Here is a 27,641-nt window from a genome sequence, read left to right as displayed (position 1 = left end):
ATTGGCTTTACTAGTCTCAAATTGTGAACAGAACAAGTACAAACCATCATATTGTGGACGTACTGGTCAGGGCAATTCGATTGCCCCGGGGTCTGTTGTTCGAGGGGGCACTGTCCAGTCCCCACCCGACCGAGTTTTGGCTGGTGGCAGTGGATACTACTTTTTATATTCGACCGCAAATATATTCCTATGGTATTTTCCCATTGTTCGAGGCTACCACTTTTTGACATAGCCTCGAACATACCGCCGGTTTATTAAATTAATATAAATTCACCGGTTGGTATTTTTTGCCGAAACTTGGTTCCAAAATGGCGTTTGTGTTCGCTTCTGTGACTCCAACCCAAGTCGAGCCCTTTGTTCCACTTTTTGGCAGGCTTCTCCACAGAAGCCTCCAAAAGTGGTGCTACTCGGTTTGGGTACCACAGGGGTGTGGGAGGGGGTTTAGGCACCCTTGACTGAATTGCCTCGGCAACTCAAGTCGCACTCTTGTGTGATTGGCTCAAGGCTCACCACTTAGCATGTTTGAGTGACAGCTAGGCTGAATGAATGGGGGTTTTCTGCATAAAAGCAGTGCTTTGGGGACTGGAACTTCAGACGTCACCACAGGACCTAAAGAATCCGAGGAGGGAGAAGCCGAGCCGACCTGCAACGACGACACCACCGGTGGAACCCTGCTGAACCGTCTCACCACTTTTCCCGACGACAGAGATCTCCAGTCCGGAGAGTCTTCTTCCTTTGACTGGTGGGGATAACCAGTTTGCCCGTCTTTTCGCCTTCCTGGACCATCTCGTGGCCGCCTTGCCTGTGCCAAGCACCCCGGCAACCGGAATACCACGGTTTACCACTACCGCGAAGAAAAGGGTAGTACCTTGTAACCGGGAAACTCCACGGCTGGTTTCTTCCCTGGTAGTGCAACAACCTTCAGCTTTCCTCCATGTCGAGACCTCCTCTTCCTCTGGACGAAACACTGACTTGCACCCGCTGCCAGGAACAACTGCCCCCGCTGAAGCGTTCTTCCCATTTTCAGGTACTGTGTCCCGCCTGGCTTCCCTTGCGACAGATCGTTCGGGGTGACAGTAAATTCTCGACTTTATAACATGGGTTAGCCTGGGGCCTGTTAACTAACTTTTCCTGACTTGATCGCAATCTTTTATGAACTATCTACAAAGACTCTTTGGGCATAACCCCACTGTGTGATCCTGGACACATTTCGCTTGCTCTCTCTAAGAGTGGGCCTGGCATTTGAACTTCCTTGCTCTCCAGTAGCCTTTGCCTTACTTGCCTCACTGTGGTTCTTTGAAAGGTATTGAAATTGTGTGCTTCCATAACTTTGCCTTTTCCCTCCCTTTTTCTATACCTTATTAAAGTGCCATCTTATGTTAAGTGCTCACCTCTGTCTGAAAATAAGTGGTGTTTCTCACTTAGACTTGTCTAATAAGTAATTAGGGTTGTATATATATATTATAGTGACTGTGTGTTGGATTTACTTACCTCTTTTTGTGCTAGTGTATTTACAAGTGTGTCTTTAAATAAATAATTATATACTTTTACACCAAAGCTCTGGTCAGTGTTTGCTTGTGCTACTGTGTCTATGTACCTATTGTGCATACTCTATATACTGCCTAACTCATCTTGAGATAAGTCTGACTGCTCAGCCACAGCTACCAGGTAAATCTGGGTGTTACAGACTGCTACCAAGTGGGTTTACTGCCAACCACCTGTAGTCCTAAATCCTTTGCAATGGTCCCTAAGGGAACTGCACAGGTTTCTGCCTAACAATGGTCAAGGACTAAGGGAAACAAAGTCTCCCAGTACTGACTGTCTTTAAGGGCATGTCAGTTTCCCCATAAGAAGTGAGCAAAAAGCCCAGGGGAGTGCAGCAGAAGGCTGTACTCCTCTGGTAAAGTCAGACTATGGTGTTTAAACAAAGAAAGAAGTTGGGGGGGGGGGGGGGTTACACAACTGGAGGGAAAATTACATATTAATTGGAACTCTTTCCTGACGCAAGTTCCTCAAGAAGGACAAGTTCAAGATGGCCACTCTCTCGCAGATCCTCCAGGATTGGATGCTGTCATTGGATCTTCAGGATACTTATTTTCATGTGCCAATTCACCTCAAGCCCAAGAAATACCTGAGATTCGCTGTTGGCAGTTCTCGCTATCAATTTCGAGTTCTGCCATTCGGGCTGACCTCCACCTGAGGGTTTTCACCAAGCTGATGGCGGTGGTGGCAGCGAATCTATGGAGAGGGCTGGGGGGGGGTTAACATCTACCCTTACCTGGACGATTGGCTGATCAGAGCCCATTCACCCGAACAGGCTCTGAAACATCTGGACAGCGCCTTTCATTCTCTCCACAAGCTGGGCTTCTCCCTCAATTTCAAGAAGCCCCACATGACACCTTACCAGAAGCTGCAATTTATTGGAGCAGCCCTGGACTCTTCTCCAGGAAAAGCTTTACCACCCCAGGTGAGCTTGAGCCACAGAGCGCAGATGATAAACACATTTCAAAGTGCCTCAAATCTTCCGGATCTGGTTCGGATCCCAAAAAGGGTTGCGCAGGTTCTCCTCTGCTTGTCCGTCAAGTAGAATGTGTTGAAGGGGGAACCCTTTTGCCAACCATGGCCGGAGATTACAGTGGTTAGACTCCTCCCTATCAGGTTGGGGAGGTCACACCAACGGTCTAACAATCAGTGTCCAAACTGAATATCAACCTTTTGGAGCTGAGGGCATTCAGACTAGCCCTGATGGCCTTCCTGCCCTCTGTACGAGGAAAGAGTGTCCTGATCATGCCGGACAACACAGTGGCCATGCATTACCTCAACAAGAGAGAGGCTGTGCGGTCGCTCCCTCTGTGCAGAGAGGTAATGCAGCTCTGGTTTAGGGCACTGCAAGAAAAAATCTCTCCGCAGTTCATCTGGCTGGAGAAGAAAACACAGTGGCGGACGCTCTGAGCAGACAGAGTACCGTCTCCTACGAGTGGGAGTTAGCTCAGGAAGTTCAAGAGATCTTTACTCTTTGGGGAACCCTACAAGTGGATGATCTGTTTGCAACCAGTGCAAACACTTCTTCACCAGGGAATTTCCTAGGGGAAGCGTTCGTAGTGGACTGGGAATTTCCACTTCTGTATGCGTTTCCACCGATCCCCGTCATTCCTCATGTTCTCAGGAGGCTAAGAACATTTCAGAAATACAAGATCCTGATTGCCCCAGACTGGGACAAGAGGACATGGTACCCAGAATTTCTGGAAATGTTCATCTGCCCTCAAATTCAACTTCCACAAAGAGAGGACCTTCTCTCGCAAATGGAGGGTCGCATTCTTCATCCAGAGATCAGGACCCTCAATCTCCACGCAAGGTTTATGAGAGGTTGAGGTGTAAAGATTGGGACCTTTCAGAAGATGCCATGGAGGTGTTGCTTTCGGCCAGAAGGCCAGCAACAAAATCTCTATACCGCTGCCATTGTAACACATTTTGCAGCTGGTGTAGAGATAAAGGCATTGATCCATTTACTTGTGACACACCATTGGTTTTGTCTTTTCTACTACATTTAACCCACCAGGGGCTGCAGGATGCTACAGCCAAGGGCTATCTGGCTTCCCTGTCCGTTTTCAAGCACTCTCCGGAATAAGGTTCCTACTTCAAGGTTCCTATAGTCATCCAATTTCTGAAAGGGTTGACAATCGTCCGACCGGTTCCTTTTATTGTGCCGGTCTGGGATCCCAACCTAGTTTTAAGCTTCCTGATGGATTCTCCATTTGAGCCATTACATTCTTGTCAGCTTAGGATATTGTCTTTGAAAACTGTATTGTTAATGGCCATTACCTCTGCTCGCCGAGTGTACGAGCTTCAGGCCTTCTGTTAAAAACCACCATTCACTATCTTTCAGACAAGGTCGTTTTGAGGGTTTGTCCCACTTTTCTGCCACAAATAGTGTCAGAATTTCATTTGACACAAAAGATTGACTTCCCGGCTTTCTACCCTCCTCCTCATCCGTCTAAAGAGGAGGGATTACACAGACTTGAACCCTGGAAGAGCCTTGGGCTTTTATATCAACAGGATTTCTAAGAGAAGAGTGGACGACCAACCATTTGTTGGTTATGCAGGCCGCTGAATGGGATAAGCAGTCACTAAACAAACGCTGTTTCGTTGGATCATCCTATGTATATCCGAAAGTTAAAACCCGGCTGAGAAAGAGGTTCCCAATGGTCTAAGGGCCCACTCAACCAGAGGTGTAGCCACTTCTTCAGCCCTCCAGAGAGGTGTACTGCTACAAGACATCTGCAATGCTTCAACCTGGTCTTCTGTGCATACATTTGTGAAATGTTACTGTTTTCGGGCCGGGAATCCAGATTTGGAAAGGCTATGTTACACAGCATAAACCAAAATTAAATAAAAATCATACTCTTCTTTCCCACCTTCTGCAACACACTGCTATGGGAGAATTTCAAAGAATATCAAAGATGAGGAATATGTGGGAGGACATGATCAGAGGTGCCCTGATCAACGCCCGGTCTCTGGTCGCCCATGCAGTTGACATTGCAGACCTCATCCTAGCCAACAATCTCCACTTCTTGGCCATCACCGAAACATGGCTGCACCAGGCCGCAGGCCCAGCTCTCTCTATTGCCATCCTCGACGGATACTCAATACTAAGGAAAGACAGGGATTTAGGCAAAGGAGGTGGAATAGCATTCATCTCGAAAAAATCCCTCGGTCTCAGTGCCGCCCTATCAAGTAGCATTCAGTTGGCTGAACTCCTGTCAGTAAAAATCCCTCTCTCAGCATCACAAACAATTCTCAATCACCTCATCTACAGGCCGCCTGGACATATCTCTTCATTTGAGGAAGATTTCTCAGACTTTCTGACTAACAACACCAAACCTCGCAAATTATTTAGCTTGGGGACCTTAACCTGGGACTTGGTGATCCCAACAACGTCAATTCCTTATCTCTTGAAAATTCAATTACCCAACTTGGCTTTAAACATAGGATCTCAGCCCAGACACACAATAAAGGCAGTACGCTGGACTGGATGGCCGACTATAATTGCAACATCACAATCTGCAAAAATGAACCAACTGCCTGGTCCGACCACCATGCCATATCCTTTTCCATCCAATGTAAGGTGCACACTACTGCTTCTCCAACCATTGCACCACAAACCTTCTCCAGAAACAATTGCAACATAGCAACATAGCTGTGCAAAACCTGCACTCACTTATCCATAACATCCTCACTCCAGCAAACTATGCTGACTTAGATGCAAACATTCTAGTCAATCTCTACAACAAGACCCTTGAAGAAGCGGTTGACAACCTAGCACCCATCAAACTAACCAAAGCCAAACCAGCACCACATCTCAATAAATGGTTCACTCCTGAATTGAAACTTCTGCATAATGCCAAACGAGCAGCTGAAGTAATCTGGAGAAAAAGTCCTAATTTATCCAGTAGAGCTCTCTTCACTGCAGCAGCTTCCTCCTATAAAACCTCTATCCTCTCTGCCAAGAATGAAACTTATGACAATAGAATAGCCAATGCTAACTCAAAGACAAAAGAATTATTCAACATCCTTAGGGAACTTAAGTCACCTCCCACTTCTGCAGAATCCTGCCTGAAAGATGAAGATATGTGTGAAAAAATCCAAAAAGCGCTTTCAGACAAAATTACCTTACTTCAATCAAGAATTGAACATAAAAGAACATGCCCAGCTAAAAACGCAGACTCTACTACACCTCCCCCCTCCCACACTCCTACTTGCCCCCGTTCTTCTTCTCCCCAGTCTCAGCCAAAGAAGTAGAGATCATCATCAAAGGCCTTAAACCGTCTAGATGCCAAGGGGACCTATGCCTAGCTGTCCTCATTCAAGATGCTGCTAGCGAATTGGCCCCATTTATTACAGCCGTAATCAACTCTTCCTTCAAAACCAATTCAGTCCTCAAAAGCCTCAAAGAGGCGTGGGTGATGCCCTTACTAAAAAAACCTAATCTAGACCCTAACAACCCTACCAACTACAGGCCCATTACCACTGCCCCTTACATTCTAAAAATCCTAGACAGATTGGCCTATCTTCAGATACAGAAACATCTTGAAGATGACAACCTTCTGGGCCTAAGACAATCAGGATTTAGACCTAGGCACGGACCTATCCACTGTGGGGTTCCACAAGGCTCGTGTACATCACCAACCTTATACAACATCTTTACTAAGCTCCTGTTCGATGGCCCTGAGAACCTGGTGTCACCTAAACTAACTACCCAGATGACACTCATCACGGTGTCTGGATGCTTTGATGAAGATTCCAAACGGATCAACCACGTCTAAATAAGCTCGACCCGCGCTACATAGCCATCAACATAGACAGTAACTTGATCAAAGTGGCCAAGAATATTAAAACCTTGGGGGTCCAACTGGACTCTACCCTGTCTCTAAAAAAATGCTCTAGCCTCCTCCACAGCATATACCAATAAGCTCATCAATGCTTGCAAAGCATTCCTCTCACCCACCAGCTGTCTCACCTTGGCCAGAGAGCTAGTGCTCTCAAAAATAGACTACTGCAATACTCTCTTCCTGGGCACCTCTGAGCGTAATCTGAACAAACTCCAGGTTTTGCAGAATAACGCTCTTAGAGCAGCACTAAGCATCCCCCGGCACGCTCACATCGCCACCCACAGATATAACGCACACTGGCTCCCAGTAAGAGACAGAATCGCCCTTAGATCACTGGTCATCCTCCATAAATGTCTCTCTAAGGATGCTCCCAAGTATCTGGCAGACAGATTCAACAAAAATTCTTCGGTCAGACCACCGAGAACAAGATATTCACATTGTCTCAACATTCCTAAATTCTCGCTACAAAAAGCAGGAGTGTCATGATTCCCAGTGTTAGCTGCCAAACTATGGAATGCTATCCCGATCAACCTTCGAATGGAACCCTCATTTTGGACCTTCAGAGCTAAAACTAAATCTTGGCTCTCTAACAAGAAATGTGCTACTGCCTGAATATTTACCTGCCTTGCAGGCATTGCTCCTCATACTGTCTCACCACTATGACCACTTTGTAACCTGATCAGTTGCACTTATATATGTCTTGTATAACTCTGAATATGTTTTGTAACCTATTGAAACTCGCTCTAAGTCTCTGGCACCCAGTTACCTTTGGGTTCAGCGCGAGGTACAAATAAAGAAACTAAACTAAACTAGACACAATCTATTCGAAGAACAAATGACTTGCCTCTGGTAATGTTCTTTCGATTGGATGTTCCTCCCACGTACTTCTCATCGCCCACCCATCCTTCCTCTCTGTCAATGAGTTTCTGTGTTTTACACCTTCCTCTCCATTAAAGCTCAAGTATTCTCATCTTCCAGACTGCTCTGCTGGTGAGAGGAAAAGCCCGAACTGAGGCAACGTGGCATCACTCTGCTGAGAAAAGTTTCCGAGCTGCAAACAGGATATCGGAGTATATAAAAAACGTGGGAGGAACAGCCAGTCAAAAGAACATTACCGGGTGTAAGTAATTCTTTCTTCTCTTTCCGGTCTTGTCCGCTTCTTAATATGCCACGGTGAAGAGTTGCTCGTCCCACACCACCTCCTCTGTCAAAGGCTGGCAAAAGAATGAACAGTTCTGTCATTTTGGATTGTCCCTTTAAATCCTTTACTCTCTCCTGATTTGTCTTTGGACCAGGAAGTTCCCATATGTAGAAAAGAGAAGCTCCTGAACCCATATTCCCTTTCCAAACTGGCCGTATGGTTTGGCTATAGGTATGTACTGGCCGGTTAAGGTCCTTGTTTCTATTGCAGATCTTTTTTTAATGGGGATGTTTTAGGTGCTTTCCTGGTGCATCTTTTCTGTTGTATGGTGCCGCTGTCTTGGCTCACCCTGGTTTGCGTCAATGCCACGTGGAGGCTGGGGTTGCCTCATGCTGCTCTGACATATCCCATCATGAGGAGGACACCAGCAACTGTTCTGGTGACTCTGCCAACAATATTGATGGCAACTCCTGGCGTTCCCGTGATTACTGAGGTGACTGTGCTGGCACCGCCGCCCTTGCAGATGTTGACAGCTCCTCCTTCGTTGTCTGCAGCGGTGTCCCCTGCCGCTCCAGTGCCTCGGTGATGGCTGCACTGACGTCTCCGGCAATGCGACTGTTGGCAGCTCCTACTGCTTTGTTGGATGCTGGTTTCTTCGCCTGTTGCAGCGTCCGCTCCACACACTGCTGGTGGGCTGCGGTGTCACACATCTGAAAAATGATCGCCACTCGGTCTTCGGCTGGGAATGACCTACCCAGGCAAGTGTCCAAGACTGCTATGATGAATGGGAGGGACTGAGACAGCAAAATGTGAGACCTTTTGTGGTTCAGAGAGAAGCTTAGGCTGTGCAAAAGAGTGCATGTGTGGAGAAGATGCTCTGACACTAGACTCAGTGAGCGAGCTCGGACGTGCCAGTCATCCCGGTAGGGAAAGAAATGGATGCTCAGAGGCAAGGTGATGCTCTGTGGTCCGTTGAACGCTGAATAAGTGGGCGACAGTAATCATGATGAATTACCTATAAAGCCCATGCATCGGACCTAGTCCTGGACCATTCCGAGCTGAACAGGAAATCTCTCCCTCCCACTGGTGTAGAATGACAGAGCCCGTCCGTGGGGTTTTGTGCCCTTGGGTGCGAAGCGGATAGTGGTCGTAGCTACACCCCCTCTCTGGGCACCTCGACCTCTCGGGAGCGTCTTTCTTGCAGCCTTCCTGGCTGGGTGGGAGGCCTGTCCACGGCCTCTTGCGGCATAGGCTGGGAAGGGACAAAAACCCTGCATCTGGCAGGCTGTGCAAAGGGCTGCTACACAGCTAGCCCCCAAATGGACTTAGCCATGGTCTTTGACAACTGCACCTTCTGTAGAGCCTCGGTCTCCTTTGACCCAAAGAGGTTCTGGCCATCAAAAGGCATGTCCAACAGTCTGGTCTGCACATCGGCTTCAATCCCAAACATCCTCAATCAAGTGACGCCTGAGTACCATTCCTGTGGCCACAATCTGTGGTGTCCCAACCACACTGAAATCTGGCGGGAAGCCTCCTTGCCATCAGCCACCAGGGCCTGAAACCATCCTGCATCTCCCCCTCAGGGACGTGCTTGCTGCCCTTGCCACAGCAGACCATAGGCCAGAAGAGAATTTGGCTAGAACGCATAATGCATTTACTGCACATAGTGCAAGACTGCCTGATGCTATCATCTTCTTGACCCAAGCATCAAGTTTCTTGCTCTCCTTGCCGGTAGGGAGGGAAGGTAAAGCAGAGGTTTTCAGGTTCACCATCTCTGCCTGAACCACCAAGCTTTCAGGAGTGGCATGATAGGATGGAAACACTGGATCAGACTGCGCCAGGCAGTGTTTCTTCACCAGATCCCTGCCATCTGCCACCGCAGAGGCAGTTTTCTCCCGTCAAGTGCGCCTCTACTGCCACATTGAAGGGCCGCAGTGTCTTCTTCCTAGGGGCATCATCCATGATATCACAAAGCTTATACTGGATCTTGGATCTGGATGGAGCAGAAAGCCCCATGGTCTTGGCTACCTTGGCCTCATCCACTGAAAAGCAGCCTGATGCTTGACCGAAGTTGGAGCTGGCAAGAAATCCATCTCTGGGGGTGCGACCCAGAGGTACTCGTGTAGCCCAATCACACCATCACTTGCCCCATTAAATTCTTCAGGGAAATCTCTCTCCTCCCTGGAAACGGTTCCTAATCACTGTCCTCGTTTTAGATGGAGCACATCTGGCACATGAAGGTGTCTCTTGGGACCGTACATTCCTCTTCAGTGCAGCACTAGGTGGGAAAAGACACTCGTACCTGCCGTTGTGGGGACTGCTCGGAGTGGTGGCTCCTTTGCTTAAAGGATGAAGAACGGTGACAGTGAGAGGAACCATTTGGAGAGCAGGACCTGCTCCGGTGCTGCTTCTACTTTTCCTTCTTTTCCTCCTCTGTGTGCAGAGACTGGATGGGGCTCTGCGTCATGCAACCTCGAAACGAGGCCACTGCTCCACACTCTTGGCCTTCTCAGTGTTGGGGAGAATTCTCTTAAATGGCCGATTTCCCTTACCTAATGAATCCCTCAGCATCTTAGCTGGATTTCTAGGGTTTATTTTTTTCACCTGATAAGAGTGTGAGCCTTTTTCCCACTCTTACATGTGTTTTGCTGTGTGTATTTTTACTCTGTGTGATTTTGGGCAATGGAGCCTCACCTACTCCATGGCATCATATTTATCTTGTGTGTTACACAGCACCTTCAGTGCAGTGACACAGGGTTGTCTTTGAGACTTCCCACTGACTCCATTTTCTGGGGCCGACTACTGTCCCCCAGAAAAGATAAAGTTGCCATTAACTTTATTTTAGTCACTTTAAACCACAGACCCAGTACACCCCATCTTACATGGAGTATTGGAAAGTGTTAATTCGTATCCCTTTTTGTCTGTGTCTAAAGGAGCATGGTTTTGCTCCCTTTACATCAAGACTTAGCTGGTGGCAGCCGTAACTACCCTATTTTTTATACCGCGGTTATCTTAAATAACCATGGTATTGTTTTAGGCTATTATATTAGCCTCAAACATAAACCCGCTGGACCATATATATTTTATCACGGTTCTGGCTGGGTTTATTCGTCATTTCTTTTTGTAAATGTCTTTCTCGTGTTTTACTCTGCGCGCCAACCAGGTTTGGTCCCTTTGTTCGCCGTCTTTTTGCAGGCTACTGCACAGAAGCCCTCATCAAGGCGCCTGAAAGTCTGGGTAGGCAGGATGTGTGAGAGAGGGGATTTAGGACCCCTGCCATGGGTTCCCAAGGTAACCCAAGTCGCACTCCTGTTTGATTGGCTGGACAGCCACCCTGCTGTGTGATTGACAGTCAGGCTGTATGAATGGGGGAAAACTGCATAAAAAGCAGCTCCCTGGGACTGGAAAGGCAGAGTCGCCACTGGAAGGAATGAACCAACGAGGAGCTGATGGAAGAGGACCCCTACAATGACTGAACCGCCCGGTGAAGCCCTGCTGCAGGTCTGAATTTTCAGAATCGGACAACAGAGAAGGTCCTCCAGGAAACTTCTTCCCTTGAGCTGGTGGGACCAACCAGTTCACCCAAACTGCAAGCCAGGACCCCTCCTTTGGTCGGATTCGCTGTACAGAGCTACAGGTGGCCCGGATAGCCAGGAAGGTAGGACCCTGCTTGGGTTTTAAGAAGCGCACCTTTTATTTGTTGCTTTGCTCTGCTGCTGGTTTCTACCCTGGCTAGTGCAGGACCCTCCAGTCTTCCTACTTCTTGTCAGTCCGACAGTCGCTTCAGGAACCATGAGCCTGCAGGAACTACCAGGAACGTCCGCCTCAGCTACAGCTTCAACTCTGTTTTAACCTTTCTGCCAACCAACCTCGTCCGGAATCCGTGGCACAAACTTTACCGCGAACTACCCTGAACCATGTGATCTTGAGCAAAAGACTTTTGACCCATTGACTTTGGCCCTAAGCCTTTGCTACCATATTCTATCACTGTAGTTCCTCTTGCTCAATTGCCCTGAGTACTTACCTGTTGGTGTGGTTAAATTTCTATTTACTTTGTTTTTCCCTCCCTTTTAAATTGCTGGAGTGCCATTTTGCTCCCACTTCATTTTGAGCGCTTAACTTGTCTGAAACATATTGGGAGTGGTGTGGTGTATTACGAGTGAGATTTTTGAACTGCTTATAATGGTGTAATGTTATACAACTGAAGAGTGAAATAAATGTATATTCTTTTACTTGAAAAACCTTGAGTCAGTTTTTGCCTTAATCATAGTAATTGCTGTCCTTTGTGTAACTATTTGATAATGCTCACTTACTCTTGAGATAAGTCTGGCTGCTCAGCCACTGCTACCACTTTAACTGTGTAGTACAGGCTTGTACCAAAGGTGAATATGTACTGTCACTTGTAGTCTTAATTGTGTGTGGTGTTCCCAAAGGGTACTCCATATAATTCTGCCTAACACTCAGTGAAGGTGAAAAACTTTGCCGCTCTTTCCCTTCTGGTGCATGGACTGGCACGACCTGCCATCCTGGGTGTCGTGAAGGTGCCCAAGCAATAAAGACCGATTCGGTGCGGATCTGAAACGGATTATCTGTTGGCCACAATCCTCACATGGCTTGAATCACAAGGCCTTCAACAGTGGGCATGGTGTAGAGAAATTCGGCAAGCAAACGCATTATGAACAGTGCGCGCAGAAAAAAGGAACTGAGGGCTTGGCGCCTCAATCTATACTGGCCCCAAAGTCATACTCAGCGCCTCAATCTATACTGGCCCCAAAGTCATTTCAGGCATGTAGAGGTGTCAGATGGAGCTGAAGCAGAGCTGTGCTGCGTCCTCTGGCAGTGGAAAAGTTTCTGAGAACAGCTGTGCTTTGGATAGGATTATCATTGGGAGGATAAAATCCATTAGTATTGGGACTTTTGAGGTTCTGCGCCATCTTAATGTTTTTAAACATATTTTCAGTCTGTTTTTAAACCTGCCATTGACAGCACGATTCCCCATTCCATTAGAAAAGTATGGAAGCATAAGCCTTCTACATCACAGCAGGAATCTGTAGCGACAACTTTTGGTATGCCCAATGCAAGCTCTTGTTTAACATCAGGTGTTCTGGGGCAAGAGTACAACCCCAGGAGATGTCACAACACTGATGTGAGCAGCATCATTGTGATCAAAATGATTGTGCTGCCTTCCACCGAAGAGCCTTGATAGGCAAGTCATTCTACGTCCTCTGTTTTATGCCAATACTTCATAAGAGTTACAAATGTTAATGGGAAATTCCCCGCTTGTTAAATCACTCCCCTGATTGTTAGAGGATGAAGGAAGGATTTGAAACCTGGTACCCTTTGTTGACAATTGAGCTACCATTTCTCCTCACAGGGCACTCCCCTTTAGTCTGCCATGCAGGGCTCTGGTGGTGGTCTTCCTTGATTACTCCCAACACATGTTTTAGAGAGCAGTTAGGAGTTGTTCTGTGATTGTGTACTGGCAATCACAGTGTAGTTGGCTGAACAAACTGAAAGATTAGGCTCTGGTAAACAGAACTCCTAACTGCTCCCTGAAACATCTACAAAGGGTGATCAAGAAAGACCAGAACCCTACTTTGGGATCTTAGATGGGGCCGATTCTTCAGGAGAAGTTCAACGGCAGTCTGGGCATGACAGAAGAATGTCAGGCTATGAATTAAATAGACTGGACTCCAGTTACTCATTTGTTCTGCGAGGAGGGAGAATGGCATCTTACGGTGCACTGCATCTTGCATTCATATTGCAGAGGAAGGGATGCAGAGTGCTTAAGCTATGTGCCATGTGACCAGAGGAGATGCAATGCAAGGGAGGAGTGGAAGCATGGGGATTTGGGGGTGTGGTGAGCAGTACAGGGCACTCAAGATGTGTGCCCACTTGGTTTATGTGTCCCTTTATTGTAAACAGACACACTTTCCCCTCCTGTTAAATATAGTTAAGTTAAACGTTCAGTTCATTTCTTCTGGTTTTTGCTTATCATCCATTATACAACTAGTTTTCAACCTTTTTTGAACAGTCCTTTTAGGTGCACAGACCTTGCAGTGTCTTCCAAGTAGCATGTAGAGATAATTAGAGGTTAGGGGGCTGGAACTCAAACCCTGCAGCTCTTTAACTGGGTCTGTTCAAAGTGCCTTATGCTCCTCACTGGAGTCACTTTCCCAAGGGCATCTTAATGAATTAAAAACAGAAAACATTTCAATGTGACAGGAGTTCCTCTTAACCATTGCTCTTTCTGTCCAAATGGCAGTACCATAGTTTATTCTCTTGCACTGCTACTTCATCAGCCTCACTGTCATTCTTGTGATATTTGTTCGTGCAGCAATCCCTTCCTGGATATTTGGGTCACCAGCACCAATGATTTCTGTTCAACATGCCCTTGTTAAATGTATTTGTTGAGGTACATGTACAATGCTACATTTTTTGGTGAGCATGTTCACCAATGTATGTGCTTGCAGCTTGACTGTCCGATGCAGGATTTATTTTCCCTATTGGTGGCCTATGTACTTTTGACCCCAACCTCTACCCAATTCCCAACACCTGCTATAAACACACACACACTTAACACCATATTTAACAGCTTTATTCTTTTCACATCTTCACTATCTCTTGCTCGTCACCACCATCTGTCAAATGTGTGTAAAGCTCACCACCTTCTTTATTTCCATACAAATAAACTCCTGATCTGGAGTGTTGTTTTTGGCCACCTCCCATTTGTTGTCCCTTCACTGTGCTATTGCAACACTCCAATCTTTCTTCAGTGCTTCATTTCAACACAATCTTAAACACAATTTTTCCTCTGGAATGGTCTTGTTAACCTGGCCACCTGTTTCCTGTTTCTTCAATTAAATGTTTTGCATAAAGTCTGAAGTTATTAATGGTGTGTCTCATTTCTCTATCCTTAGTCTCCCATGCTGGCCCTTTCTCATCCATGCGTCTCTTCTTTCATTTGTACTCCTTAATGTCCCAAAGTTCAGAACTCTTGTTGTACTAGCAGTGCACCTCTTTTCAACTATGCACCCACCTTTAAACTTGTTGTTTGCCTCTTCCTACGCAGTTTCATAAAGCACATTGATTAATCAAGGGAATGTCTCACTTTTACCCATATTGGAGTCCCCACCCCCTCACCCTCTGTGAGGCTTGGGAGGTGAGCCCACTTCACAACACCCTCCCTAGGGGTCGAGGCAAGAGGGACCTCACCAGGAGAGAATCCCCTTTATGGGACAAGGACTCCCGTTCCTTTGAGGAACTCCCTAAACCAGTACAGATAATGGGCTACATGCAACTCTCTGGAATGCCAAGACGGTTCAAGCCTCAAGACTCTGATAAAAGAAACGTTAATGAATATTATTTGCAAGCAGATAGAGAGCTTGTCTCTTTTAATGAAAATTTCCAATCCACAGAGACTGGGATGTTGTAGAGCAAGAGTATATTGAATGAAGAGGAGAACAAGAGAGAGACACACACACATGCAAGTAGGGGAAGGCCCCTTCCAGCATCATAGCCGAATGGAAGCACGTAGCCTGCTTTGTTCAAACCTGCATTGAACAAAGAGTAGAAATTCTGGAGAACCGCTGTAACCCCGACAAGAGAGTCGGAGAGGGGATAAAGAGAGAGACGCTGCTGAACCCCCGAAGGCAGTAACAGAGAAGGCAAAAGGGAGAGTGTTAGGGAGAATTCTCATTCTATGGCTGATTTCCCTTACCTATAGAGTCCCCCAGCAGCTTTGCTGGATTTGAAGGGTTTTTTTCTTTTTGCCTGCTAAGAGTGAGACTCTTTTTCCCACTCTTAGGCATTTTTGCTATGTGTGTTCTAGGCTATTTTTGTGTTCAATGCCTATGGGATCTTTCTCAACCCCATAGGAACCATCTTTATTCACATGTGTTACACAGCACCCTCAGTGCAGTGACACAGGGGTGTCGTAGCGACCCCCATAGACTCCATACCCTGGGACTGACTACTGTCTCCCAGGGCATGTAAAGTCCCCATTGACTTTACTAGTCAAATCCTATGAACTAAACCAGTACAACCCATTTTACAATGGAGGTACTGGAAGGGGTTAATAGTTTTTCCCCTATGTTCATTTCCGAGAGGGTATCGTACAGTCCCTCTCTCAAAAGTTTCTGGCTGGTGGCAGTGGTTACTACCATAAATATTCGACCGCAAATATTTCCCTATGGGATTTTCCCATTGTTCGAGGCTACCACTTTTTCTGACAGCCTCTAACATACCGCTGGTGCATTTTAATATTAACTTTACTCCGGTAGGTTTTATTTTCCAGAACTTTAATATAACTTCTTTCTCGTGTCTTTCTCTAAACTCCTAACCCAGGTCGGGGATCCTTTGTTCGTCCATTTGGCGGGCTTCTGCCGAGAAGCCCTCCTTTCGGTGCCACTGAGTCTGGGGTGGGTCCATTGTGTGGGAGGGGGAGTAGGACCCCTGGACAGGGTTGCCTCCGCAACCCATGTCGCACTCTATCCTGATAGGCTGGAGGGTCTCCCGCCAAGATGACCACTCCACTGTGTGAGTGACAGCTAGGCTGTATGAATGGTGATCTTTTTGCATAAAAGCAGGGTCCTGAGGACTGGAAGAGCAAGACGTCGCCACTGGAACTAAGAAGCCGAAGAGGAGAGAAGCCAAAGACATCTGCAATGACTGAACCACCGGTGAAGCCCTGCTGCAGCGTCTCACCACTTTTCTCCACACGACGAGAGATGTTGTTCACCTGCAAGAGCCTTCTTCCCTTGAGCTGGTGGGGCCAACCAGTTTGCCAATTGCCTTCCCGGACCTGCCTTGGTTGAATCTCCCGTACCCTGTACTCGGAGGCCGGATAGCCAGGCACCAGTCCACCCGGACCGCGATTTAAAGGAGCGTACCTTTTATTCGTCGGGCAACACCACAGCTGGTTTCATCCCTGGGTAGTGCAGTAACTCGAACCTTCCTCCACGACGAGAGCATCTCTTCCTCTGCTGGATCACCCGAACTGCAGGAACTACCAGGAACAACCGCCACCGCAGGAGCGACTTCTTCATTTAAAGGTACATTGTTCCGCCAGGCCGCCCTTTCTTCGCGGTAGCACTAAAGGTGTTTTAAATCCTTTACCTACCTGTTGGGTTAGCCGCCCCTCTCTCTTAACATTGTCTTTTCAACTTCTGCAACCACCTTTTCAAATTCGTTAACCAAAGACTTGACTGCAGCTACAAGAACATTTTTGCTCCTGAGCCCTTGCCCTGTACAACTGACTCTGGCACAGGCCTACTGACTCTGGTCACATTTGTTAGACCTGCCTTCTTTAGATTGATTTTCACTGTGAACTGTGTTGGTGCACCTATTTCTTCGAACTACCCTTTCCTTCCCATTTTTTTAACCTTGTGAAATGCCATTTTGCTCAATTTTCATTTAAGTATTGCTTATACTGATGCACTGCCTTGCTTAAACTGGTTCACAAACTGATGGGAAGTGTTGCTAGGGTTTGAAAGAAACTGTTTCTATATAACTTATGCTTTCCCTCCCTTGTGAGGAATTGTTAGAGGATCCCTTGTGTGTAGTTGTCACTGTGCCGTTTTACTCAATTTTCACTCTGGCTCACTTGGTCTACAATTTAACTTGGGAGTGTGTATATTTTTCCTTTGACTTAATTTAACTTGCTTGATGACTGTGATACATGTGTTTTATTAGAAGTGTATAAAATAAATATATATCTACTTTTTAAATACAAAGCTTTGGCCAGTGTTTCCTTGTTCCATAGTCTAGTGGGCCTATTGTGTAAACCCTGAATGCTGCTCATCTCCCTCTTGAGATAAGTCTGACTGCTCAGCCACAGCTACCAACTAAATCTTTGTGGTACAGACTGATACCAAAGGGGATTTATTGCTCTCACCTGTAGTCCTAATCTTGTGTAGTGCTCCTCAAGGGAACCGCACAGGTTTCTGCCTAACAGCGAGCAGAAGTGGTGGCGTGGCCATGAAGGAGTGGTCATGGGCTGAGGGCCCAGGGAACAGTGCTGAGACTACAGCAAGAAAGAGAGAAACAGCCCGGCTGGATGCCAGAGCATTGCAACAGCTGGAGAACGAATTCCAGAGCGTGAACACCAGAAAAAGCGAACCAAGCAAGACGGGAAGCACGTTCCCAGAGGTGGTCTGAGTCCGGAGAAGCCTCCCGACGTTAAAGGAGTTAACTGGAAGAACGAGCGGCCAAATGCCAATTATTACACAGTCAGGAAAACTTGTCCCAGTATAAATATTGGAGTTTGGGGAAACATAATTGATGAACTATAAATGCAGAAAAGTGAGAAAAGGAGAAACAGAAAACCCTGACTTGGAATATGAAAGAGCCTGGAGAACAATACCTTATGAAGAGAGAGAGTCCACATATGAGTGTACTAAAGATCAAAGGAACAAAATAGAACATTGATGAATTGAAAACCAGAGAAATCAATAGGAATAACCATATTCCAGACCAAGTACATGATATTAATGAGAACCATTATTATTCAAGAGGCCCATTTCTCTACCGAAGTGGTGCTTTTGCTAAAATGCTTTGAAACTGGTGATTATAGTCAGAGTAATCCAAAAAGAGCCAAGAAACAGAATATTAAGAAGAGAAACAGAATCAAGAATTCCCTGCGAGAATTTCAAGAGTTGATGCAACAAGTCACCAGAGACTATCTGAAAATGAATTTTTGAAAGAAGAAAAGAGTGGTACAAGAAGTACAATTCAGGACAGGGGAGTAATTCTCCTGACCTTGGTTATCCCTATAGTGTTAGGGTCAGTTAGCTTAGTGTTGGATAGCAGACTGTTTGTTTTGGCTAGTCATCGACGACTTAAGAGCACCAAGTTTTTTTTTATTTTTTAAATGTACGGTACACCCCCATAGCAATATGGAGGTAACTGGACTTATGCATATTCTTTAACAAAAACCCTTACGCATGTCCAAAGAGTGTCCGCATCCTCCTTCTGATCCGCCACAACACTTAACTGCATTTTTTAATCGTTTGTACCACCACTTGATGATCTGTACAGTGTGTTGGTGTAAGCACTTCAGAACATAAATACATTCAAGCTTTTCATCATTGGCTGTGCCTTTTTTACTTACTAGCTTAAATGATTAAGAGAGTTGAAGTAGTTGAGCAGGTTTAATAAAACTCACTCAAGAGGCTAGCAATATGTGTAACGGCTATGAAGAGCTTTTTTCTTTTTAAACACCCTTTCCAGCTGCTTAGTGTGCTACAACTGGCTGCTAGTATGTCCCATTTGTTTCTTATATGAAAACATCTTGGACCATAGATACATCAATCACTCTGAAGGTGTAAAGTTATCTGAACTCTATCCTTTTCAAAGCAAAAGATATGTTATGCTAATTTCTTGTTGTTGACCATGCGTGATTACTATAGGTGATCGTCCAGTCTAAAATACACTTTCTCATGGCACTCTTCTCTTTCCCAAACCCCTTGGAAAACTCATCTTGTAATATATGTTTTGTATCCTTACAGGAGTTGCTACATGAAACTTGCTGCTCAGGCTATACCAAGTGCCCTTGCATGGGTGAAGCCAGTAGAGGTAGGTGTGCAAAGTGGAGCTGGAACCTACTAGAGCTGTAACTATGCAAAGTTGAAGTAATGGACCCAAAATATTGTTTTGCTGATGGATCTCCATTTTCCTTTTCTCTTAATGTGTGATCCTCTTTTCCCCAGTCCTTAATACTGATAATCCCCTGGCAGTGGGATTAGCGTGCCCTTTTCCCTCTACTCCTAGGCCTGAAATCCGAATCAGATATCAGGGGGTTGTTTCCTTTCCTCTGAGCCCTTTATCATGAAGACTGATTTTGTAGCAGCGTTGTGGTACGCCTTTGTATTGAAATAATTGTAGTTTGCCACTGAGTGTGCCCAGTTCTGTCTCTGTATGACTTCTGATGGGCAGTAAATAATAGGATCAGAGATTTTGAGTTTATTGGTAGTCTAATCCAATCTCAATAATACTCCTTTTGAAAACATGAATGTGCCCCAGATTTGAATCTTTAGACTGCAGGTCTCTCTCCAACTTGAGTCGCCTCTTAACATTTTAGAATCTAAAGATTTTGTTCAAGGTCTGTTTTTTTCAGAATTGCATGTTGACATTCTTAAAGATCCAGTGGTGGAGTAAGTTTACCCTCTTCTTAGATTTGTTTATTAAGATGGCTGTTTTCACGGCGAAGAAACGTTTTCAGTTTGAAATATAGTAGGAAAAGTAGAACACATTGTTTCCACGTTGCTCTCCACTCACCTCTTACTGCCCGTGATGTCCATTTAGGACTGCTTCCAAGGCAGACCCTGCCCGGGCAGCCCACGGCTAAGGGTGTTAGGGAGAATTCTCATTTATGGCTAATTTCCCTCACCTAGTGAGTCCCCCAGCAGCTTTGCTGGACTTCTGGAGTTTTTTTTTTCCACCTGGTAAGAGTGAGCTTTTCCCCCACTCTTACCTATGTTTTGCCATGTGTATTTCTCTGTTTTTATGATTAGGGACTCTGAAGTACACCACTTCACAAGCCCCCTTCTTTCTGTCACCCAGCACCTTCAGTGCCGTGGCACAGGGTTGTCTTTGAGACTTCCCCCGACTCCATTTCTGAGGCTGACTACAGTCCCCCAGAAAAGGGTAAAGTTGCCATTAACTTTATTTAGCCAATCTACCACAGATCCAGTACACCCCATCTTCCATGGAGTACTGGAAAGGGTTAATTCGTATCCCTATTTATCTGTACCTCCTAGAGCATTGTTTCGCTCTTTTAACATTTAGACTTGGCTGGTGGCAGTGGTATCTACCCTAACTTTCCTACCGCGATTATATTAGGTAAACGTGGTATTGTTCTTGGCTATTATATTAGCCTCGAACAAAAACCCGCTTGAGCAAATAGTCTTTCTTTTGGCTCCGGTTGGGTTTATTCGCCATTTCATTTTGTTAAAGTCCTTCTTGTGTTTTACTTAGCGCTGCAAACTAGGTTCGCCTTCTTTGTTCACCGTCTTTTGGCGAGCTTCTGCTCAGAAGCCCTCCACCAGGCGCCTGGGTGTCTAGGTGGGCTGAATGTGAGGGAGGGGTGTAGTCACCCCCTGCACAGGGTATCCTAGGAAACCCAAGTTGCACTTTGTCATGATTGGCTGAGGTGGTTGTCCGGGCTGGACAACCCCCCTGCTGGGTGATTGACAGCCAGGCTGTGTGAATGGGGATTTTGCGCATAAAAGGCAGGTCTCTTGGGCTAGAAGTCAGAGAGTCGTCACTGGAACTACAAGGAACCGAAGAGAAGCGGAGAGAACGACAGCTGCTGCAACTATCCCGTCCCGGTGTAGCCCTGCTGCAGTGCTGAGCGATCTACCCTTCAACGACTAAGAGGAGATCCAGTCCGGAGTCTACTTCCCTTGAGCCTGGTGGGGATAACCAGCTCATCTTCCACAGCCAGAGGATCCTCTTCCTTGGTCGAAATCGCTGTACACAGCTGTAGTGGTCAGGATAGCCATTTGAAGAGCTTCTCCTGTTTTTAAGGAGCGCACCTTTTATTTGTTGTTGCTGCTGCCGGCTTAATCCCTGTGTGGTGCAGACCCCCTTCAGACGTCCTCCTTCACAACGAAACTCCAGGAATCGTGGGTCTGCTGGAAACCAACAGGAACAACTGCCAGGGCTCCAGCTGCACCATTGGAATAAGGTACTGTGTTCTGCTTGAGGAAACTGGGTGAACCCCTTTTCTTCATTTCCAAGGCTTTCCCTTGTCTTCCCTCCTTCTTATAACTTTTGCTTTCGAACATTGACAGTATCGAAGTACTCTTGGCTACGTTGAATCGTGAACTATCTGACTCTGTGATCTTTGGCAACAGGTCCCCGGTGTCACTAAACCCTGGCTCCGGCCCTTTTACTTTTGAACTCTTGTCCCTGAGTGTTTCTCGATTCTTTCTGCCTAACCAAAATATTGCCTGTGATTTTTGCCTCCAACTCCCTCTGGGTATCTCAAGTGCTAAGTGTGTTTTTTCCCTGGTAGCATTTCATGTCACGGATACGCGTTTATTTAGTAGACCGAACTGTCAAAAAGTGATCGCAATCGTATTCACGGTAACATGTTTTGTTCATAACACCGGTTCATTCAAACACAGGGTACTTACCTTGAGACATACTGTACATAGTGAATTGGTTAGTTGTAGTATATTTAACCTGTGGTTTGTGTTTAAGTTTAATAGAAGTGTTGTATTTATAACAAATGGTTTACAAATAAATGTACTTATATTTTTCTACCTGAAACCTTGAGTCAGTGTTTGATTGAGTCACAGTAATTGTGGTCCCTTTGTGTAATCTCTGCTACTGCTCATATACTCTTGAGATAAGCCTGGCTGCTCCACCACTGCTACCACTCTGACATAGTAGTACAGGCTTGTACCAAAGGTAAAACTTGCATTGCCACCTGTAGTCTTAATTGTGTGTAGTGGTCCCTAAGGGCACTGCACAGGATTCTACCTAACAAAGGGGCCCAAGGCATTGGGCAGCTCCCGAAGAACCATCTCCCAAAGAAGCAGTTCCAGGACATGTTTGCCCATGTTTGCCTGAGAAGCCTGCAGCAGTAAACCAGCAGCGACAGATAAGGTAAGTGTGGTCTGGGAGGGGAGTACAGCCATTATTGTACTCCAAAAAGCCCCCACCATTATTATTACCTACGAGAACTTTGATCATTTATCTTACTGAGCCATATCTCGCATTTGTCCCAATTGTGTTAGTGAGCCACATCTCGCATTTAGACCATTTTTGTTAGTGACCCATATCTTGAATTTGGCCCATTTGTGTTAGTGAGCCAGATCTCCTATTGGTGAGTAGGCCGGACCAGAGTTGAGGGTGGGGGAGAAGAGAGGTATCTAACTGGGAAGGGTGGTTTGACACCTGAAGTGTACCCATCGTGATGGGGCAAAAGGTGGAAACATTAGAGGGTGATGTGTCCCACTTCCTCGAACCACTGAGGGTGTGAAACTTGTCACACAGAGGAATCCCAACACCACATGGCGACTACCAACCGAAAAACAAACCTACGCTCAGTGACCGGTGTATCCGAACTGAAGCTGCCAACAGAACATCACAGCTCTCTTGCTCTTTTCCCCGCCCAGTCCTACTAACATACCCGCCATCCTCCTTGCATTACAGATCCACCAGAGCTCCAAGAGACCACGCAGGCATCAACAGTGCACAGTATAAGAACCTTTAACATAACCTTCCGTGTCTTTAGATGGACTTCAAGATGGCTACCAACCCCAGGTAGATGTGACGGCTGCACGCAACTGTCAAACTTCTTTCCCACCACTCCAAAGCTGCAGAAAATAGCTGGCTGCCACAGAAAGTGAGGGTGGCTACATCGACTCCCACATATACGGCTCGATCAAGCAGGAGCAAGCTTTTGTCTGCCCTTGGAAACAGGGAGCGGGACCCCTGCTGGCATGACCCTGCACCGGAGGCTCGACAGGGAGAGAAGCTGTGGGCAGCAGACCAGGATGAGCACCCGAATTTGGCATTAGCCACAAAAGGAACACTGGGCTAGCGCGGTCGGGTCCTGCGGTCGCCCGCAGAGGAGCGTGAGGTATGCCTGTGCCGGCCAGGGCCACTATTATTTTGATGAAGGGAAACTGCAACTGGGCAGACAAGCGGAGGAGCTATCTAGGGTCCTGGCCAGTGAGGAATGCCCCATACTGGCGCAACAAGAACGAACGTAGACCAGGGGCACACTTGCCTGTGCACACACGCTGTCAGTGAACCGGCGCATCGCCTGACCCACTGGGTGAGACATAGTAGCGAGCAGGAAGAGCACCACCTGCATCGGGTACAGCCGTGCTGAGGGGTCTGGGTCTGTTGCACCCCGAGCACTGCTGGACAGCAGGCAGCAGCAGTGACTTTGGTGGTGATCTCCAACCCCAGGGGCGGCAGCTACTCTGGAGGTGAGGAGGGGGCAGAGAGTTAGGTGCCTGCCCTGTACCCAAGCAGTACTTCACCTGGACACTCCGGCAAGACACTGTGGGCCTGAGGGGTTTGTTATTTTCTGTCCACAATAAGGACATTCCTTCACCGGCTTAGACCCAGAGTACCACAACTAGGGGAGGACATGAGGGAGAGGCCCCAAATGGCCCAGTAACTTGTCTCTTTGTGTTGCCTGTGGAGTCCCCTTGTGTGCCCTAGAAAGAGGATTAAAAGGGGGGCTCCTTTCATATGATTTTCATCGTGCCTCCCTCCTTCCCCACACCCCACATACTCTTACGTCCGTCCCCTTTCCTGCATACTTCATGGGCGTCCCTTCCAGGGACGGGAGACGGAATCTTTTTCACCAGAAAATATCTTCCCCTTTAAATTTAGAGGCGCACGTGGGTGCGGCCCAGGGAGCATGCGGTGCCCTGACTCTGCCCTCCGAGGCCAAACCTCAGTCCCCTTTACCGCGCCAATGGGAACGTGCCAAATTCACCAACGCTCCTGGGTTTGGCCTCAGCCATGTAATTCCACATGCGGATACTTCTTCTCTGTCTTTTTTTTTTCTTTTTATCACTCAGGTACTCGGTCCTCCGGCACCACGCTCCTCCCTGGCGCATGTCAACTTCCACAGGGTTCAGCAGGTGTCCATCCTGCAACGGGCTCTTCCCAACTTCAGACCCTCACGCCCTCTGCCTACGTTGCCTTGGGACCAGACCACGGTTGGCAAGCTTGTTCAGAGTGTGGCACGCTGTCATCGAAAACGCTGAAGAACAGACTAGCCAGGTGGAGGGAGCTCTTCCCGAAGTCGCCTCCGAGGACCTCAAGAACTTTGTGAAACAGGGAGCCAGGCTCAAGGAAGGGCCATTATTTTCGATTGCACCCTGCAAAGGAGACTCCTTCCCAAGGACTCTCCCGCGTGGAAGGGACCATTCAGGTCCTTGTCCCAGCATGTGCAGCGAGGCTGCTTCAGCTACTGGCCCTCGGGCCGAGGGATCCTCGGATCCTCACGGTGGCAGTGTTGAGGGACCGGAAGGTTCTTGTACCTGCCTAGGCCCGAGGAGCAGGGTAGGCCTTGTGATCCACATACAAGAGTCCTGGAGGAGGCTGGGCCCAGCGAGCCGAGCAACGCGTCGCAGGCACGTGGCAGGTAGCTCGACAAGATGGCCGCCGCGCCAGACAGAGGCACCCGTCCAACACCATTCCAGGAGCTCGCCGAAGAACGAGTGTCAAGGTGGGACTGGCCTTAACCAGGTACGTGGCCTACAGCCTATCCTTCTTATGCGCATAGCAGCTTCCTACTGTACCCATACAGGAAGGGTTTGCAGCTGCTCCTGCAGTCTCCGGCTACCCCGTCAGTACCCCTTACACCCTCCACAGACCAGTGAAGAGGGGTTCTTCGAGAGGTCCCTTGGGCTCATGAAGTCACCTCGGATGGGGGTTATCCTCAAGGACGCCTTCAGGGAAGTCCTCCCGACTATGCTAGCGGCACCACAAGCACCTCCGACGCCCCCGGCCGCAGTGCAGCCGCTGGTCTCTGCTCCCCATCCGACTCCTCAGGCGGTTCCGTACCAGTGTCTGTTTCCTCCTCAGCCCCTGGCTGCGGTCCCTGTGCACCAGCCTCCGGCTCCAACTACTCCTCCACCTCCGCAGGATCCTCCTGATCCACAGGAGACTGATGAGGAGATCCGGACACGCTATCCTCAGCCAGGGTCTTCCACTAACGTCTTGCTGGGCTGATGGAACATCTGGGCCTCCCCCAGCCAGAGGTTGAGCAGCCGGCACAGGGGGTTCACCCGGCGCTGCTCTGCCAAAACAGGGATTCCTCTGCAGACCGATGTAGTCTCTCGGGCCAAGAAGGTTTGGCTTAAGCCCCACTCGGCCCAGGCGGTCAATCGACGCATGGACGTCAAGTACAGGCAGATGGAGGGGGATACACTCTTGCTCTCAGCCCATCTTCAGCCAGAGAACAGGGTAGGCCTCATGATCCACACTCAAGAGTCCTGGACGGGGCTATGCCCAGTGAGCCAAGCAACACGACGCAGGCACGTGGAAGGCAGCTTGACAAAATGGGCACCAAGGCAGGTAACAGGTGGAGGAACGTGTGTCAAGGTGGGACTGATGTCAACCAGGTATGTGGCTTACAGCCTATCCTTCATTTGCGCGGGGCAGGTTTCCACTGCGTCCGTATGGGCAGGGTATGCAACGGCTCCAGCAGCTGCCCGCTACCCCGTCAATATCACCTACCACCCCTCCGACCTGTGAGGACTGATTCTTTGAAAGGTTCCTCGGGCTCATAAAATCTCCTCGGATGGGGGTCATTCTCATGGACGCCATCAGGGATGTGTTCTCGCCAATGGCTCCGGTGCCGCAGGTCCAGGTCCAGGTACCCCTGTTCAGCCTCCTCCGCCCGTTCCGACAACCATTGCGTCCATGGCATCTGGACCCGGCCAGAGCAATACCACCACATGAGTTGGCTGGAACTGAAGGCGATCTGGCTAGCGCTCAGAGCCTTCCTTCCGGTTATCGAGGGCAAGGTCGTCCTCATTCAGACAGACAACTCGACCGGCATGTTCTGTGTCAACAAGCAGGGAGGTACTAGGTTCCCTCCACTGTGCAGACTGGCAGTCAGCATGTGGGAATGGGCCCTGGAGAAGATCTACCTCACTGCCGTCCACCTTCCGGGGGAGTCCAACCTGGAGGCGGACAGGTTCAGCAGACTGGGAGCAGACAATTACGAGTGGCAGCTAAACAACCTTGTTTTGCAGTAGATCTTCAGCAGGTAAGAACACCCCCAGGTGGACCTCTTTGCCTCCTAGCACAACGGGAAGTGGCAACAGTTTGCCTCCTGGCAGGGGCAGGGCCTTGGTTCCTTGGACGACGCATTTTAGATTCAGTGGAACAGCATGACAGCATACTCCTTCCCGCCCACGCCGCTGATACACAGGGTGATATGCAAGATCAAGGAGTCTCACCAACTCATCGTCATTCTGATAGCTCCATGATGGCCAGCCAGGCCATGGTTCTCTGAGCTGCTCAGCCTTTCGGAGAGACCTCCCATTCGCCTTCCGACAGGCCCAGCACATCTTCTGGTGCAGCAGGGGGGCAGGGTCATTCTCCCAGCGCCACAGAAACTAGTCCTCACAGCGTGGTTCCTGAGCAGGTCACGCTAGGACACCTCAGCCTGTCCCAGGCTAATCTAGAGATCATACAGGGCGCTAGGAGCAAAGCTACTAGGGCCCAGTATAAGAGCAAGTGGACCAGGTCCTGCCACTGGGCAGACGCTAAGGATATCAACCCCTTTGCATGAACATTGGACGACGTGCACTCCTTCTCGGGGCGCACCTCGTCCACTGAGGTGTGCCGGTAGGCACTTGCCACCCTTACTTGGCAGCCATTGGGGCCTACAGAAACTCAGAAGGAGAGGTCTTCTCCTCTTCTAACCCGATTGTCAAGAAGCATCTAACGGGACTCGCCAGACTCTATCCGTCCATCAAGAGACCACAGCCCGTTTTGGGACCTCAATATAGTGTTGGGTGCCCTGCAGCACAAACCATTTGAGCCAACGGAATCTGCAGACATCAGGATGGTCACCATTAAGGCGGCCTTGCTAGTCTGCCTCACCTCGGCTCGCAGGATAAGTGAAATCCAGGTGCTGGTCGCCTCATAAACCTACACTATGTTTCACAGAGATAAAGTAGTCCTGCAGACTCACCCAGCATTCCTACCTAAGGTGACTTCCGCATTCCATCCAAACGAAGAAATAGTGCTGCCTATGTTTTTTGCTGAGCCCAAAGATGAGGCACAGACAGTTCTGCACTGCCTGGATGTCAAGAGTGCCCTGAAATCCTACTTGGACAGGACCAAGGGCTTCCACAAGTCGGTCACACTTTTCGTCACCTTCGGCGGATCATGAACGGGATATCAGGCCTCCATAGCGTGTTGGATGGTCTTGGCCATCAAAGAAGCGTACGAGGGACAGCATAAGCCACTGCCGGCCAACATGCACACCCACAAGATCAGAGCCAAGGCAACGGCCATCGCATTCCAGCGGCATGTCCCCTGGCAAGTCATAAGCAGGGCATGGCCGCCCCTTCAGCTTTCTGAAAGCACTACTGTTTGGATGCCGGCTCTAGATCCAG

The 27,641-nt window shown here is 48.1% G+C and overlaps 1 protein-coding gene across 1 annotated transcript in view; it reads left to right on the top strand.

Moving 5' to 3' along the window:
• Positions 1-27,641, top strand: part of TDRD5 (tudor domain containing 5) — a 2,293,977-nt gene that overhangs the window by 1,478,526 nt on the left and 787,810 nt on the right. Inside the window, exon 11 of the mRNA XM_069641474.1 lies at positions 19,038-19,104. Coding sequence (XP_069497575.1) covers positions 19,038-19,104 — 67 coding nt within the window. The remainder of the gene's footprint in view (positions 1-19,037; positions 19,105-27,641) is intronic.

Source organism: Ambystoma mexicanum, chromosome 1q (genome assembly GCF_040938575.1).
Source record: "Ambystoma mexicanum isolate Mex_15411 chromosome 1q, UKY_AmexF1_1, whole genome shotgun sequence".
Taxonomy (NCBI): Eukaryota; Metazoa; Chordata; class Amphibia; order Caudata; family Ambystomatidae; genus Ambystoma; species Ambystoma mexicanum.
Note: the sequence above shows the minus strand (reverse complement) of the source record. Positions and strands in the feature narration are given on the sequence as shown.